At 62.5% G+C, this 14,603-nt stretch overlaps 1 protein-coding gene across 1 annotated transcript; it reads left to right on the top strand.

Moving 5' to 3' along the window:
- The first annotated feature begins 1,421 nt into the window (after nucleotides 1-1,421).
- MSANTD1 (Myb/SANT DNA binding domain containing 1) lies at nucleotides 1,422-7,059 on the top strand. Its single transcript, XM_055589238.1, has 3 exons — nucleotides 1,422-1,725; nucleotides 5,106-5,381; nucleotides 6,819-7,059. The coding sequence occupies exons 1-3, from the start codon at nucleotides 1,472-1,474 to the stop codon at nucleotides 7,057-7,059; spliced, it is 771 nt and encodes a 256-aa protein (XP_055445213.1). The 5' UTR covers nucleotides 1,422-1,471.
- The last annotated feature ends 7,544 nt before the right edge of the window (nucleotides 7,060-14,603 follow it).

Here is a 14,603-nt window from a genome sequence, read left to right as displayed (position 1 = left end):
GCTTGCCCTCTGCGTCAGCCCACACTCTGGAGTGTTTCTTTCTGAATAAATCCGCTTCTTACTTATCACTTTGTCTCTTGCTGAATTCCTTCTGCAATGAGACATCAGAGACCTGAGCTTCATTAGGTCCTGACACCAGGTCTGCAATCTCAGTTGGCAGACCACGCGTTTTGGCCGAGTTCGAGTCCCAGCCACTTGGGTTCGGGTCTCCAGCAGGGTTTTGGCCAGGTTTACGTTCCCAGCCACGTGGCTTTAAGCCCCAAACTGAGGTCAGCGGTTTCACTAGCACCTCAAGGGCTGTGCCCCCCTCCCTGGTGAGTAGTCAGAGGTTATAGTCAGGCAGGGGTCTGTGATAAGGGTCAAGGCAGTAGCAAGTCTTCATTTCTGCTCCTGCAAGTTTTCCAAAAGGTGGGGTTGCTGATGAGCTCACAGTATGTGCAGGGTCTCCGGGGGTCTGTCTCCTGCTCATCTTGACGGGCCTGTCCTGTCCCTCCTCTGATCAGCAACCGCTCTGCCCTTCGGAATGCGGAGCAGGCCACAGAGTCCAGAGTCTTGTCCATAGGGCATGGGGGACAAAAAGGCTTCCATGCCTGGGAGCCCCACAGGGCCCTGCTGTTCATGGCACTGTCTGCTCCCAGGTACCCTGTGCCTCGAGCCCTGCCCTGGCTCCTCGGCCCATGACAAGTCACCCAGGCTACCACGTCGCCCAGGCCGGCAGCCATGCGCCTTGAGGAGGGGAAGAGGCGGATGGCGACCAAGCCAGGGGTCTGCTACAGCTGTGGGTGCCCAGCCTGGTGGTGGCGGCGTTTGTATTGTTAAGTGTGAGCCGTTGGCCGGAGGGTGGCCGTGTGTGGGGCATGCGGGCGGGTGGGCGTTGCACACGTGTGTCTCTGCAGGTCCCAAAGCGTGTGTTCCTGTGCCAGTCTCCTGTCTGTCCGTCTGTCCTCCCGTCTCTCTTCCTCTGGGTCTCCCTCTCCGCCTCTTACCTCATTCCGTTGCACCCCAGGCCCCCATCTTGGGCCCTCCCTGGGCCCCTGGCAGAGTGGGGCCTGGATCCTGCCTGGCCACCCGAGCCCAATCTTCCCAGCAGAGGAGCCTCACTCAGTGGCCCTGGGCCGGCCAGCCTGGCGGCCAGGCTAGGGTTGGGAGGCAGGGCCGGGCGCCTGGGCCGCCTGTTCTGGGCCTGGCCCGCTCGCTGCGGTATTGATGGCCCGTCAGGGCGGCCCTGATTCCTGCGCTTTCAGTTAAAAGGTTTCTGTTGTTGTAGCTTATGCAGTTGCTCTGTTGCTATGGAAACGTGACATCAAAATGACGTTTCCCGTTTAAAAGCTTTTAACTAAATTCCTGCCTGTCAGATGTAGGCCCCATTTTGAGCGAGGAGCTGCCTTCCAGGAGCGGGGCTCCCGCCGCGGTGTGCAGGCCCCAGCGGCCCGCCCCGAGCGCGCTCTTTAACCCCGCAGGTGCCCCGGGCATGGCCACGGCCGAGGTACCGGGCTACCTCGTGTCCCCACAGGCTGAGAAGCACCGGCGGGCCCGCAACTGGACGGACGCTGAGATGCGCGGCCTCATGCTCGTCTGGGAGGAGTTCTTCGACGAGCTGAAGCAGACCAAGCGCAACGCCAAGGTGTACGAGAAGATGGCTAGCAAGCTGCTGGAGATGACGGGAGAGCGCCGGCTGGGCGAGGAGATCAAGATCAAGATCACCAACATGACCTTCCAGTACAGGTAGGCCCCTGGGCAGCGGGCGGCCTGCTGGGTCATGACGGCGGGGGCTTGGGGGGGTCCCAGCTTTGTGTAGGCAAGAGGGGACCTGTGGGCCCCGTGGAGCGGGGCACAGGGAGACCCCCAAGGCCCTGCAGGGTGGAGGGTACTGCTGGCGGCCAGGGGGCGGGATACCCAAGGCTGGGCCGCTAGGCCCCTGAGCCCGCTGTCTCCGGTGCCCACTGAGCCCACTGTGGGCACAGCGCTGGCCTCAGGGCTGGGGAGGGGGTGTGGAGGCCCTGAGCACCCAGGAGGGTCCGCGCCTCTACCCCCTCCCCACCCCACGCTGGGCCCCTGCCCTGGCTGCCTCGGGAGGGGCTGGGTCACGGCCAGGTACGTGGCTCGGGCGGGGGCAGTTCCAGGCCGTGCCTGGCACCTCAGAGGGCGGGGCCAGGTTTATCTACCTGGGATCCCGGGGAGGAGAAGGTTGTGAGCAGGTGAGAGGTCATGGGGGTGGAGGGGGTCACGGGTGGGGTGAAGGTCGAGCAGGAGCTGGGCTGCAGGCAGAGAGGCATAGAGAGTGGGCCCTGTGGGCAGGCTGGGCCCACGCAGCCCCCAGGAGCCTGTCCGTGTTGGGGGGCTGCCGTCCCAGGAGGACACGCGAGGACCCCACTGGTCCCAGTCCAGGCAGCCCCGGACAGGGGAGCAGAGGTTGGCCGGGGAGCGTGGACAGGCCCCTGCAGGTTGGCCTGGGCACCTTGAGCCACACTCTATGGGTGAGAGGATCCCCCCACCCTGCCCCTCCTGGCCTATGGCTCCCGGCCCGACTGGGACCTGGGGGTGTGCAGAGACTCCCAGGGCCCTGGACAACAGAAGGCCGCTTCAGTTGCATCAGTTTAACTTTCTTGGTCTTGGAGGAGCCGGTCCTGAGCCTGGCCCGTCCAGAGGGTCATCTCTGACCCGCAGCCCGGCCCCAGCCAGGCCTCAGGGCAGAGCAGAGGCAGCCGGCCGCTGGGGTAAAGGTGGTCCGAGGCCGGGGCCGAGCCATGTGCCCCCTACCACCCCCACCACCACCCTGCAGCACCTGGCAGGGAGGGGGCAGCAGGGCTGAGGCGGGTGGCTTTATGGCCTGCTGACTCCGTGACTCACGGCTCTGATTGGCGTCTGGCCGGGTTATTCATTATTTATCCTGAAAGCTGCCTCCTGAGCCCCAGGGAGGGATCCTCTTCCATTCCTGGAGGGGAGGTGGGATGAGGTGGCCACAGGAGACGAGGGGGTGGCCGGCGGGGTGGGGCCGCACGCGCACAGCGCTTCACAGTCTTATACGCAGTGGCACCTCTCAGCTCCCGTCACCGACAGGGACACCAAGGCCCAGAGCAGGAGAGGGCTTCCCCAGGGGCTCAGCGGTGAAGAAGCCACCTGCCGTACAGGAGACGTGGGTTTGATCCCTGGGTCGGGAAGATCCCCTGGAGGCGGGCCTGGCAACCCACTCCAGTATTCTTGCCTGGAGAATCCCATGGATAGAGGAGCCTGGTGGCTACAGTCCATGGGGTTTCACAAAGAGTCGGACACGACTGAAGAGACGGAGCGCGCATGCACAGAGGACCTTACAGACTGACGCTCTGGCTGGGGGACTGGTTCTTTATCTCCCCTGACACCTCCCCTGACCCCCGCCACCCAGAGCTGCCCACAGCTGAGGCTTTAGTTATTTTTTCATGAAAACTTTTTTTTTTTTTTTTAAAGAAAACAAAGCCAATCTTTATTTATTTATTGAATGCACTGCCAGCTTGTGGGATCTTAGTTCCTCGACCAGGGATCAAACCTGGGCACTCGTCTGTGGAACTGCAGAGTCCCAATCACAGGACCCCCCAGGGATTCCGGAGACAGTTGATATGACGGTGGTTGGTGGGATTCCCTGGAGGTCCAGTGGTTAGGACTCGATGCTCTCACTGCCAGGGGCCCAGGTTCAGTCCTGGCTGGGGAGTTAAGATCCCACCAGCTGCTCCGTGTGGCCAAAGTATAAAAACAGATTGTCTGTGAAGGAAGCCTGGGGGTGGCCTGGTTCCAGGGAGCATGTTTTGCTGGTGTGCTGTGCAGGGGCCCCCTGTAATGGGGCAGGCCTTGTCTTGGGTGGGCAGAGCGGGACCTGGGGGCTTCCCAAAGGGCTGGAGGGGGGCCCGGGACCCAGCACAGCCCTCCGCCCTCCTGCCCTCAGGGAGGTGGGGCAGCCCGTCCTGGCTCCCTGCTGAGGACCCCATGTCCCTCGGCCTCTGCCCCAAGCCGCACACCCCCGCCAGGGCGATGCTTTCAGATGGTCGGCGCATCTCCAGGGACCAGGGTGACCAGTGGCCACGCCCCGGCAGGGACTTGACCTCGGGGCACCCATTTGGGAGACAGGAGCCACTTTGCTGTGGGGGACCCTGTCACTCAGAGTCCTCCCCAGAGCCGGAGGAGCAAGGACGGGGAATGTGGAGGGACTGCCAGTGGTGGCCGGGGGCTCAGGACCCTGGGTTTCAGGAGGCGGAAAGCCCACGCCTACCCCACTGTGGCCCCTTTGCTCGCTGGCCGGGGCCTGCACTATGGCCGCACCTCCCCTTCCCTCACCTCCCAGGGGACAGCCGAGGCTCAGGGACCGCAGGGCCTGTCTGCAGGAGAGGGCAGGACGCAGGGCCTGGGCGGGGTGCGGGCCCACTGTAGGCAGACAGGAGACCCTCGCTGGGGGTACCAAGAATGTCATCTGGACAGCTTGCTGTTCGCCAGGCACCGGGCGTTGTCTGCTCCAGTCTTCCCAGCACAACTTGGATCATCCCCATTTTACTGACACGAGGCTCAGAGAGGTTAATGGACCTGCCTAGGCTCACACAGCGAAGCGGCGGAGATGAGCCACAGACTCAGAGCCATGACCACCGAGGCCTGTGCTCGTCCCTCCTGAGCTCCTGCTCCGGGATGTCCTCCTCAGGACACGCTTGTGACCTGACCTCATTTTACGTTCGCGTTACAGATTATATCACGTCTTACTCCTATGTTGGTACTATACCACATATGTTCTTATTATTGCTGATTGACTTATTAAAAAGCGGCGTTTGTTCATTGCAGAGAGTTTAGAAACTCCAGAAAAGCAAAGAGAGGACTTTAGGGGTCAGCTCGAGACGCCAGCCTGACACTGGGGCCTGTGGGGCCTGTTGATGCCCGCAGCGGCGTAGGGTCCCGAGCCCGACCTCTTTCTGACCCGGTCTCACCTGGCCCACTTTTCAGGGGAGGCCTCTCTGGCTGGGAGTGGCCCACACCCGTGCCACATGGCTCCCTGGGTCCGGCGCCTGCGAGTGCCCCTCTGCAGAGGGGCCGGGCGGGCAGGGCCAGGAGCAGCCGTTTCTCACCCTTGGCTCTTGTGTCTCTCGTTTCAGGAAATTAAAATGCATGACAGATAGCGAGTCCGTCCCGCCCGACTGGCCCTATTACCTAGCCATTGATAGGATTCTGGCCAAGGCCCCCGAGCCCTGTGATGGCAGACTGCCGGACGGCCAGCAGCCGGGGCCCTCCACGTCCCAGACCGAGGCGTCCCTGTCGCCGTCTGCTAAGTCCACCCCTCTGTACTTACCGTATAACCAGTGCTCCTACGAAGGCCGCTTCCAGGACGACGGCTCCGACAGCTCCTCCAGCTTACTGTCCCTTAAGTTCAGGTGTGTGTGCGCCCCGCTCCCGCCCCACCGCCCGCCCCCGAGACGGGTCAGGCGGCCGTCCTGGCGGCGGCAATCTCTGCCACCCAGGGCTGGCTGCAGAGGCCTAGGTGGCACACACGCACCTCAGGGACAGGGAGGCCAGGGACAGGGAGGCAGGTGGGCCCGAGGCCTGGGCCGTCGTGCTTGCCGCCCAAACGCGTCTCCTGCACCCTCGCTGCTCAGCTGTGTGCAAAGTCCGTGATCTCTCTGGGCCTCAGTCTCTGTAAAATGGGGATAAGTCAGGACCTTCTCTGGCAAAGGCTGGGAGTCAGAGGCGAGCCTCCTGCCCTTTCCTCCGTGTCTGGCTCTCGAGCTCCCCCACCCCAAGCAGACGATGCCCTGGGGCGGCTGGCTGGTCTCTCAAAACCAGGGAGGGGGCGTCAGGCTGAGCCTCCACGGTGTCCTTGGAGCCTGGCTACAGTGGGGGCCCAGCCCCTCTGCCATCCATGGTGTCCTGCCAGCCCTGAGCTGACCCTGCCTCAAGACACCCTCAGACAGGTGTGGTGTGGGGCCGGGGAGCCAGAGGAGGTCACGTTGGGCTGGGCTTTCACTGGTGAATAGGAGTTGGCCAGTGGAGAAGAGAACAGGAAGAGTGTACATTTGCGCTTTGGTCCTGCCTCCCCCAAGCTCAGTCTCAAGTCTGTCAGATAGGGGTGGGGTGAGGAAGGCATCTCGGGGGCCCCTCCGGTCTGACACCCAGAATCTGGGGGCTGCTGCTCGGTTGTCCAGCGCCCCTTCCCTGCGGGGAGTGGTTTCTCAGCGAAGACCCCCCAACAGAATCACCTTTGCTAGTGGCCAGGCTGGGGTGCAGGGGATCTGCCGCTGGCAGACAGTTGCTTCCGTGGGCTGAGCCTACTTCCCAGACTGACTGCTACGGGGTGCTGCGCCAGGCCGGGCAGTGGGGCACCTCTCCCTCCAGAGTCCAGGCTCTGCTCTCTGCCCCCAAGGGTGGCTGGGCCACAATCCTGCACAGAAGCAGAGGGCCTAGGCTGGGGACAGGCAGGGCCTGGGGGTGTCTGGCAGCTCCCTGCCACCCCTGGGGCCCCCACTCACAGCAGAGAGCTGGGCTTCCTTCAGCCCTGACCCTGGAAAGATTCCTGTCCTGGAGGGGAGCCTGGCCTCTATGGCCCCGCCCTTGGCCTGCTGTCCCCGTCTCCTCACCCCAAGGCGTGCTGGCCCCTTCCAGGCTGCCAGGAGGCAGGGGTTCCCCCATCTGCCGGAGGCTGGCCCGAACTGGTGGTGTCTGCCCTGTAGGCCCTCCCACCCAGCGTTTTCCTCCTCCCTCTGGGTGTCCACTCACCCCACCATGAGTGCCCCTTGCCCACCCAGCACAGTGGGTGTGGGAATGCTGTATGACAAGGAGGGCCCAGCCGTCCCCACATCACACTGTCCTTCCAGGTCGGAGGAGCGGCCCGTGAAGAAGCGCAAGGGGCAGGGCGGCCACCTGCAGAGGAAGAAGCTGCGGCTGCTGGAGGCCCTGCTGGAGGAGCAGCGCCGGCTGAGCCGCGCCCTGGAGGAGACATGCCGCGAGGTGCGCCGCGCGCTGGACCAGCACAGCGTCTTGCAGGCCCAGAGCCTGCAGCTGCAGGAGCGAATGATGAGCCTGCTCGAGCGCATCATCGCCAAGTCCGGCGTCTAGGCCGCCAGGGCCCCGCCCCCGGAACGGCCAGGGCCACGCCCCCAGACTGGGCCCCGCCCCTGACCTGGGCCTCGGCCCACCCCCCCCCACCCCGGCCTGGGCCACGCCCCCGGCCTGGGCCACGCCCCGGAAAGCGCCCGCCCCCGGTCTGGGCCGGGCCACGCCCCGGAGCGGCCCCGCCTCTGGCCTGGGCCCCGCCCCCGGAACAGCTCCGGCCTGGGCCACGCCCCCTGAACGGCCCCGAGCCCCCACGGGCGGGGGACCCCCGGCGTAAAGCCCCTCCTTGGACACCAGGCCCCCTGGACTCAGGGTCACTGCAGGGTGGCTCCCCAGTAAGAACGCCTGTAATCTGCCGTCCGGTATTGTCAGTGTCGACAGTACTGGAAGCGGCTTTTGACGTTAATCGTGTGCTTTTCACAACTTCCTGGGAGCAGGGCTCACGGCTGGGCGTGGAGGGAGGTGACCGGCCTTCCCCCCGAAGACGACGCCGGTGGAGGCGGCTCCGTGGCAGGTGTGCGCGCAGGTGCCCCGTCGCTGGGCCTGCCTTGGCCCCGAGACCCCAGGGGGCCGCACGGCCTCCAGTGGCCTTTTATCTACCACCCCACCCCCACTCCGGGACATGGGGCCTCTGGACCCCCATCGGCAACAGCTCAATAAAAACGACGATCCTGCCCATGCACCCCGCCCTGTGCCATCTATCAACTCGGGACAGGTGGGAGAGCCCGCTGACCTCAGGAGCTGACATGTGGACGGGCGGGAACGCAGACTAGCAGCAGGTTGGGAAAGCGCTGGGAGGCAGGGCCGCCTGTAGGCCTCGAGGGCCCGGAGGGGCTGGACACAACAGCTGGGGCGCCTGGGGAGCGGACAGCCACCCCAGGGGAGATGCCTTCCCAGGAGGGAGGGGCTGGGATGGGGTGCAGGGTCTACAGGCCAGAGAGCCTGTCCAGAGCACCCCACCCCCACCCCCAGTTCCTCCTGAGTCACTGGGCCTAGGTGGCCGCCAAAGGGAGGTCCCCAGGGGAGAGGAGAGCCGGGCTTCATTCAGAGTCTCACTCAGGACATGGCCGGGGTCGCAGCCACTCCATAGCTCTGAGGGCGCCGTGCAGACAGGGTAGAGGAAACCCTTCCGTGTGACTCTCAGGCAGGCGTCTAGTGAGAAGCGGCAAGTCACGAAGAACAGACGGCTTGGCCGCTGGCTGTGGCTTCACCCTGTAGGGACAGCGAGGTCATTCACACTCTTGCCCAGAGAAAACCTGGGCGAGAAAACCTGTCTGAGGGCCTGCCTGTTTGCACAGAGCGTCCATCACGGTCCTCCGTCCCATGGCCCTGATTCTCTCTCTCGGTCCGTGTGGCTCTGCCCAGTGGAGGGGATCTTTCATGGAATGTTTGCTTCGCCCGGGACGGGCAAGTCACTGCCCCGATCAGCAGGGTTGAGGGGACGCGGGGACTGGGGTTAGTGGCAGGTGACTGTCTAGACCTGCTCCCTCTGGTGTTTCGGGGGGAGGGCCCTGCCCAGAGGCCGCTGCAGACCCCCTGGTGTGACAGCCACCAGCACACCAGACCCTCCCATGACCCTTGAGGGCAGCCAGGCAGTGACCAGGACTCAGCTGGTGTCAGACTCCAGGTCCCCCTGGGGGTGCAGAGGCCATCCTGAAGCCTGCCCCTGGGAGGGAAGGGCTGGGTGGAGCTGGACTGGCAGGACGGCCCACCTGGGACCCCCCTGCCCCATCCCCCGCTAGAGAGCTCGAGCTGTGGACTCTGGACCCTCCTGCCTGGGGCTGGACCGTGCTGCCGGGTGAAGGGGGGTGGTTCCTGGGGTGAGCCAGCTGCCAGGTGCGCCCCGTGGTGCCCGCGCCTGCTTCCCACACCCGCCTGCCGCAGAGGTCAGCCTGGAGGCACCCCGGGTCCAGCGCCGGCGTTTGGGGCTGCCCAGTGAACTTCTAGCTCTTAGACAAGACACCAGTGTGAGAACTCACTGGTTCAACCGACACTGGGCCCTGGCCCAGCAAAACTCGGGCTCTGGTCCGAACCCTGACAGGCACGCAACCCTTCAGGGTGGTGACACCGTGAAACCCCCCGAGAAGGACAGATGGAGTCCCACAGCAGGGACTTCCCTGTGGTCTGGTGGCTAAGAGTGTGCGCTCCCAATGCAGGGGGCCCGGTCTTGATCCCGGGTCAGGGGGCTAGATCCCACATGCTGCAACTGAGACACTGTGTGGCCAGATAAATAAAAAATACTTGTTTTAAAAAGTAGAAATTAAAAAATTAAACCCAAGATTTAGAAACGTTCATTTCAAGATAGCAATAAACTCCTTACAGTGGTAACACACACCAAGTGCATGGAAAACATGTTTTCCTAAACGAGGAGTTTCAGCGAGAGGAGAGGCATTGTGCCGCATCGCCTCGGATCTCTGGCCTGAGCGCTCGGCGGCCACGATGGGACATGGCTTGGTTGCAAAGGGAGGGAATCTGGGAAATCCCGCCTCGTGTAGATACACGTTTGGAAAAGAAGCGGAGGTTTCAACAACAGCTGCGGGTCACGGGCGTTCTTCCTGCTGACAACACCCAGACTCAACCACGGTGGCTCCTTGTGGTCTGGTCACAGCACAGACTCTGAGACCCCATCAGTGAGCTTCACCAGCATCTCCTGCATCCGTCTGTCCGTCCTGCACCTGGACCAGTCCTTTCCACACTTAGGCTGTGACGTCACAGGCTGGGCATTTGGAAGATAACGGGCGCCAAGCACGCAGGTCTGCCCCGTGTCGACCATCCTGTGTCAGCGTCCCTGTGTGAATTCACCGTCAGTCTCAGCTAAAACGTCTGTAGTTTGGTGAGTTGGCAAGCCCCTGGTGGTGGATGCAAGTTTTTCAAAATCCCAGTCTCTGATTTTGATGAAAGCTTGAAGTTCATCGCTGGTCACAAGCACCGTCAGTTTTCCTTGAAGGGACAGACTCACTTTGTTGTCTTCAAGAAAACGTCTGCCAGGTACACAGGTCTGAATAATCAGAGCTTCCGTCAGTCCCCCTATCAAGGAAGACGTTGTTCCACAGCTTCCCTGGTGGCCCAGCGGCTGGGAATCCGCCTGCCAGTGCAGGGGACTCGGGTTCAATGCCTGGTTCGGACCATCCCACAGGCTGCAAGGTGGCTAAGCCCATGCCCCTCTGAGCCTCTGATCCCTGGAGCCCGAGGGAGCCCTCCGTAGTGGGGGCCAACCCACTCCAGCTGGAGAGTAGCCCCCGCTGGCCACAACTAGAGAAAGCCCCCTCGCAGCAACGAAGACCCAGCACAGCCAAAATCAGTTTTTCCCTTAAAGTATATATATATATATATATTTATTTCAGCCTGCGACTCAAACAACAGGACGCGTGCTTTTCCCCACACAGCCTTCCCACTCAGCTCTGGAGCTGAAGGGCTTTGTGTGCACTTGCGTTTGTCTCATGGAAGGGAGACTCGGGACTCCTGAGTGGACTCAGGGGCCAAGAGTTCGTAGGATGAATGCTTTCTACTGCTCATCGAGGACACTCCAAAGGGAAAGGAGTACACTCACTGCTGGCCTGTGGCCGGGGCTGTGGCAGGAACCAGGGTGCATGGGGCCCTGGTGGCCGGGCGGGCAACAGCGTCTGGTGCGGGGACCTGGGGCCTAGGACTCAGGCCCTCGTGGGGCCCCTGGGAGCCCCCGCCCTTCCCCACGGACCCCTTCCTGCCCGACCCCATGGGCGTGTGCCGCTGGGTCTGCAGTGAAGACCCTCCTGCCAGCCTTCCCAGGCATGGGGTTTGCCGCACAGACCAGGCCGGGGCCACCCCTCCCTGCCGCACCCCCGTCACGGGCCTGTTTCCTGCTCTTGAGGCCCTGTGGGTGGCGAGGTTGTGCCTGCTTTGGTCACCGCGGTGCCGACGGCCAGCGCCCCCGGAGTGTGGCGGGTCCTTGCCCGGCGCTGTGCCCGCTCAGCCAAGGACAAAGCCATCAGTGTAGAAATCGGGAATGCCAGATGCGATACTTTCCCTCTTTGCCAGATGGCGTGATTGTAAAACCAGGAAACCTAAAAGAAAACCCTACTAGATTAACAGTAACATAAGTGTATAAAATTCCCTTTTTCTGTGTTATTGTAATACAGACGTGGGGGAACTCCTATTCCTATCAAGCGTGCAATTGTGTAGTGTTCCGAGTGCTTGTGAATGGATGACAACAGACAGGACAGGTGAGCACAATCATTAAAGGCCAGGAAAGGGCCTGGACCGAGGTGTCGCAGGGGCCACTGCCCTCGGTCCCCCAGGGCCCCTTCCTCCCGCACCTGGAGGAGGAGCTGGGCAGCACTCTGGCCGCCGTGGGGATGCCCGTGGCCCATCTCCTGCCCGGCCCGCCCACCCTCTGGGAGCCCCTGGGGGCCCTTCTCTGAGACGGATTCCAGACGCTGCGCTCTTGATGTTCCACCAGAACCATGCTCGCTACAAACGCTCCCCCAGTCCACGGTCCAGGGTCCAGGGTGAGGCTGTGAGAGAACGGGGAGGGTTAGTTAGGGTTGGTGATGTGAAGGGGCGGCCGGGATGCTCTGAGGGCCATGGGGGTCAGAGGTGGCCAGGGTCGGGCCGCGGCCGTCTCAGCTGTTCCAGTCTGTCGGGCACGGTGTAACCGGCCGTGTGAGCCATCAGGCAGCCACAGCCACAGCCTGTTTTGGGCCCCTGCTCAGGCTCAGGTGCTGCGATGCTGTGTCCCTGCCCTGGAGGAGCTCAGGACAGACCCCAGTTTTTATTCCAATCTCTGATGTTTGATGTCAGTGTTGATTCAAGTTTTCTTTTCCCCTGTTACAATGAACCGAAGGCCCTCCCTTGTGGCAGAGCCTGCTAAAGGCCCGTCAGTATCCATTCTTCCCTTCCCCGGGAACACTTATATTCTTCTGGGCAGCAATGTTCCCACTGAAGTTGACCAAAGTCCCTTGCAATTTAGGGTGACAAGGCATCTGAGGAAGTTGGGTGCAAATTCTGGGAAGCCTCCTTAGGAAAGGAACAGGCAGGTATGTGGGTTTTTTTCTTGCGTTTTCCCCACTTTCTTGTGCTTCTGGCCCCACAACAGGGGACATGGAGAAGATGTCTGGCTCTCTAGCAGCCCTCTAGGACCATGAGGGCCCCCCTGAGGATGAGAGTCACAGCCCAACAGAGGAGGGAGACTGTGGGCCTGGGGCCTGCCAGCCCTGGGACGCTGCTGTGCAGGCCTGGCTTCTCTTACGAGAGAGAAATAAAGTTCCATCCCAGGCCAGTGTCGTTTCTAGCCTTGTTACTGGTCAATTGCTCAGTCGTGTCTGACTCTTTGTGACCCTGTGGGCTGTAGCCCACCAAGCTCCTCTGTCCATGGGATTTCCCAGTCAAGAACACTGGAGTGGGTTGCCATTTCCTTCTCCAGGGGATCTTCCCGACCCAGGGATCGAACCTGAGTCTCTTGCATTGGCAGGCGGGTTCTATACCACTGAGCCACCAGGGAAGCCCCATTTCTAGCCTAGCTCAACTTTTAGCAAATGTAGTATCAGAAAGGGAAAGGGGTCCTGGCCACGGCTGCTCCTAGAACAGTGCACTGGCCGAGTGAGGGCAGCTGAGCAGGGGTGGAGGGGTCACCCCCTCTGCCCACCGCAGGCCAGAAAGCCAGTGACCCGGGTCGCGCTGTGAGGAGAGTGGGGCCACACTGTCACCTGGGCCACCTCGGTGAGCAGACCGCACTCGAGCCGAGTAGCAGCCCTGGGGGATGGCGGGGTCAGCGAGCAAGTCTCAGGAGGAAGATGAAGTCGGCTGCACGCCTCCAGCCTGCCGCACGGATGGTGCTGAGTGGCCCGTCGCCCAGGCTGACGCCGGCCCCCTCGTGGGTGCTGCAGGGCTGTCCCCAGACTTCAGTGATGCACTGGGTGGTCCTGCCCCAGGCCACAGGCCCTCCGTTTCCCACAGCTCCCTGGGCACCCGCCATGGGGACCCTCATGGGGACCCAGTGTAACCTGGCACAGTCCTGCCTTCGGAGCGGCCGGCGTGGGAGGGGCTGACAGATAGTAGGGCCAGCCAGTGGGCACAGGGGTGTGGGGGCCAGGGCAGGAGGGAGTAGCCCTGTCCAGGAGCCCAGGGGCTCGGAGGGTCCTCGGGCCAAGGCCTCCTCACAGCACGTGCAGATGGTCCCCGGCCGGGATGCAGGGCGGGCCCTGGGGAGCTCGGCTGGGCCTCTTGGCTGAGAGGGCCTCGCTCGCAGCGGGTCGGGCACACAGATCCCTTTCCCCCTCCTGCTCCAGCTGCCGCTTTATGTCACGTCCACAAAACGCCCTCAAGGCGGGCCTCACTCCACGAGCTTTCCACCAGCTTCTAGAATGTTCCCAGCTTTCTTGTCCCTGTTCAGCTGCTCAGCGGTGTCCGACGCTTTGCCACCCATGGACTGCAGCCCGCCAGGCTCCTCTGCCCTCTGCTGTCCCCCGGAGTTTGCCCATGCTCACATCCACCGAGTTGATGCCACCACCCCGTCTGGCCGTCTGCCGCTGCTCCTCCTCCGACACCGGCGTCTTCACCCACCTCCCCCGCGGCTGATTCTTCACTCACCACGGCTCCAACCTCCTCCCAACAAACCCTCAGCTCTGGCTGCCTGGGGTCTGGGGGCTGCTTGCCCCCACCCACCTCCAGGTCAGGAGCTCACAGCCACCTGTTCCTGTGGAGATTTTGAAATTTATATTCCAGCCTCATGCCTGACCACCGCCCCCCCTACCCCTGCCTCATTTCCCGAAACGCCTTGGTCTTTCCATGTTCAGAGAACTTTCACCAGACTTTCCAAGCTCTCTGGGAACAGTGTGGCTCCCCAGGGTGCCAGCTGGCATCTCCTGCAATTATCCTTAAATTATAGGGACAATTTTAATTTCACAATAATTAGAAATATCAACTGCAGCTCAGGCCTTTCGAAACTAATGGAATTTTAATGGGCAGCTGCGTAGGTTACAGCCAAGAATAATAACGCTCCCAGCCGGAGGTGGGGGCTGTGGGCCTCTGTGCAGGGCAGGCGGGGGGCGGCCGGTGGGCAGCTGGGCACAATGGACACACCCAGTCAGGGTGGAGCCTGCACCCTGCACTTTGGGCCCCACGCTCACGGCATTTCCCCACTGAAAGTGCATCCTGGGCCAGGTCAGCCCAGCCCACAGCCCCCATGCTGGCCTCTGAGCTCCTTTCCACCCCAGGCAGAGCCCACCCACCCCCGACCCCGCAGCCCAGACCACAGAGAGGGCTTCCTCTGAGGCACCTGGGCGCCCCGTGCTCACTCGCATGTGTCTCTCCTCTCAGCACTGCGGTCCAGGGCGGGGCAGTCTCCTCACGCAGGGGGTCAGTGTTCAGTCCTCTCCGGAGTGGAGAGCTGGTGTGGGTCTCCACCGTCCTGGAGAGTGTGAGTTAGTGGTGCCTGTGGAGGGGGGCACAGAGAATTTGTTTTGACTCGATGGACATGAGTTTGAGCAAACTCCAGGAGATGGTGAAGGACAGGGAAGCCAGACGTGCTGCACTCCGTGGGGTCACAAAGAGTTGGACATGACTGAGTG

Source organism: Bubalus kerabau, chromosome 7 (genome assembly GCF_029407905.1).
Source record: "Bubalus kerabau isolate K-KA32 ecotype Philippines breed swamp buffalo chromosome 7, PCC_UOA_SB_1v2, whole genome shotgun sequence".
NCBI lineage: Eukaryota > Metazoa > Chordata > Mammalia > Artiodactyla > Bovidae > Bubalus > Bubalus kerabau.
This window is presented reverse-complemented; position numbering and strand designations above follow the sequence as displayed.

What these genes read in the sequence shown, in the direction of transcription:
- MSANTD1 (XM_055589238.1), top strand. Translation starts at nt 1,472, where the DNA reads ATGGCCACGGCCGAGGTACCGGGCTACCTCGTGTCCCCACAGGCTGAG. An exon ending in AACATGACCTTCCAGTACAG is followed by an intron (nt 1,726 to 5,105) that starts GTAGGCCCCTGG and finishes CTCTCGTTTCAG; the next exon opens with GAAATTAAAATGCATGACAG. An exon ending in TTACTGTCCCTTAAGTTCAG is followed by an intron (nt 5,382 to 6,818) that starts GTGTGTGTGCGC and finishes CTGTCCTTCCAG; the next exon opens with GTCGGAGGAGCGGCCCGTGA.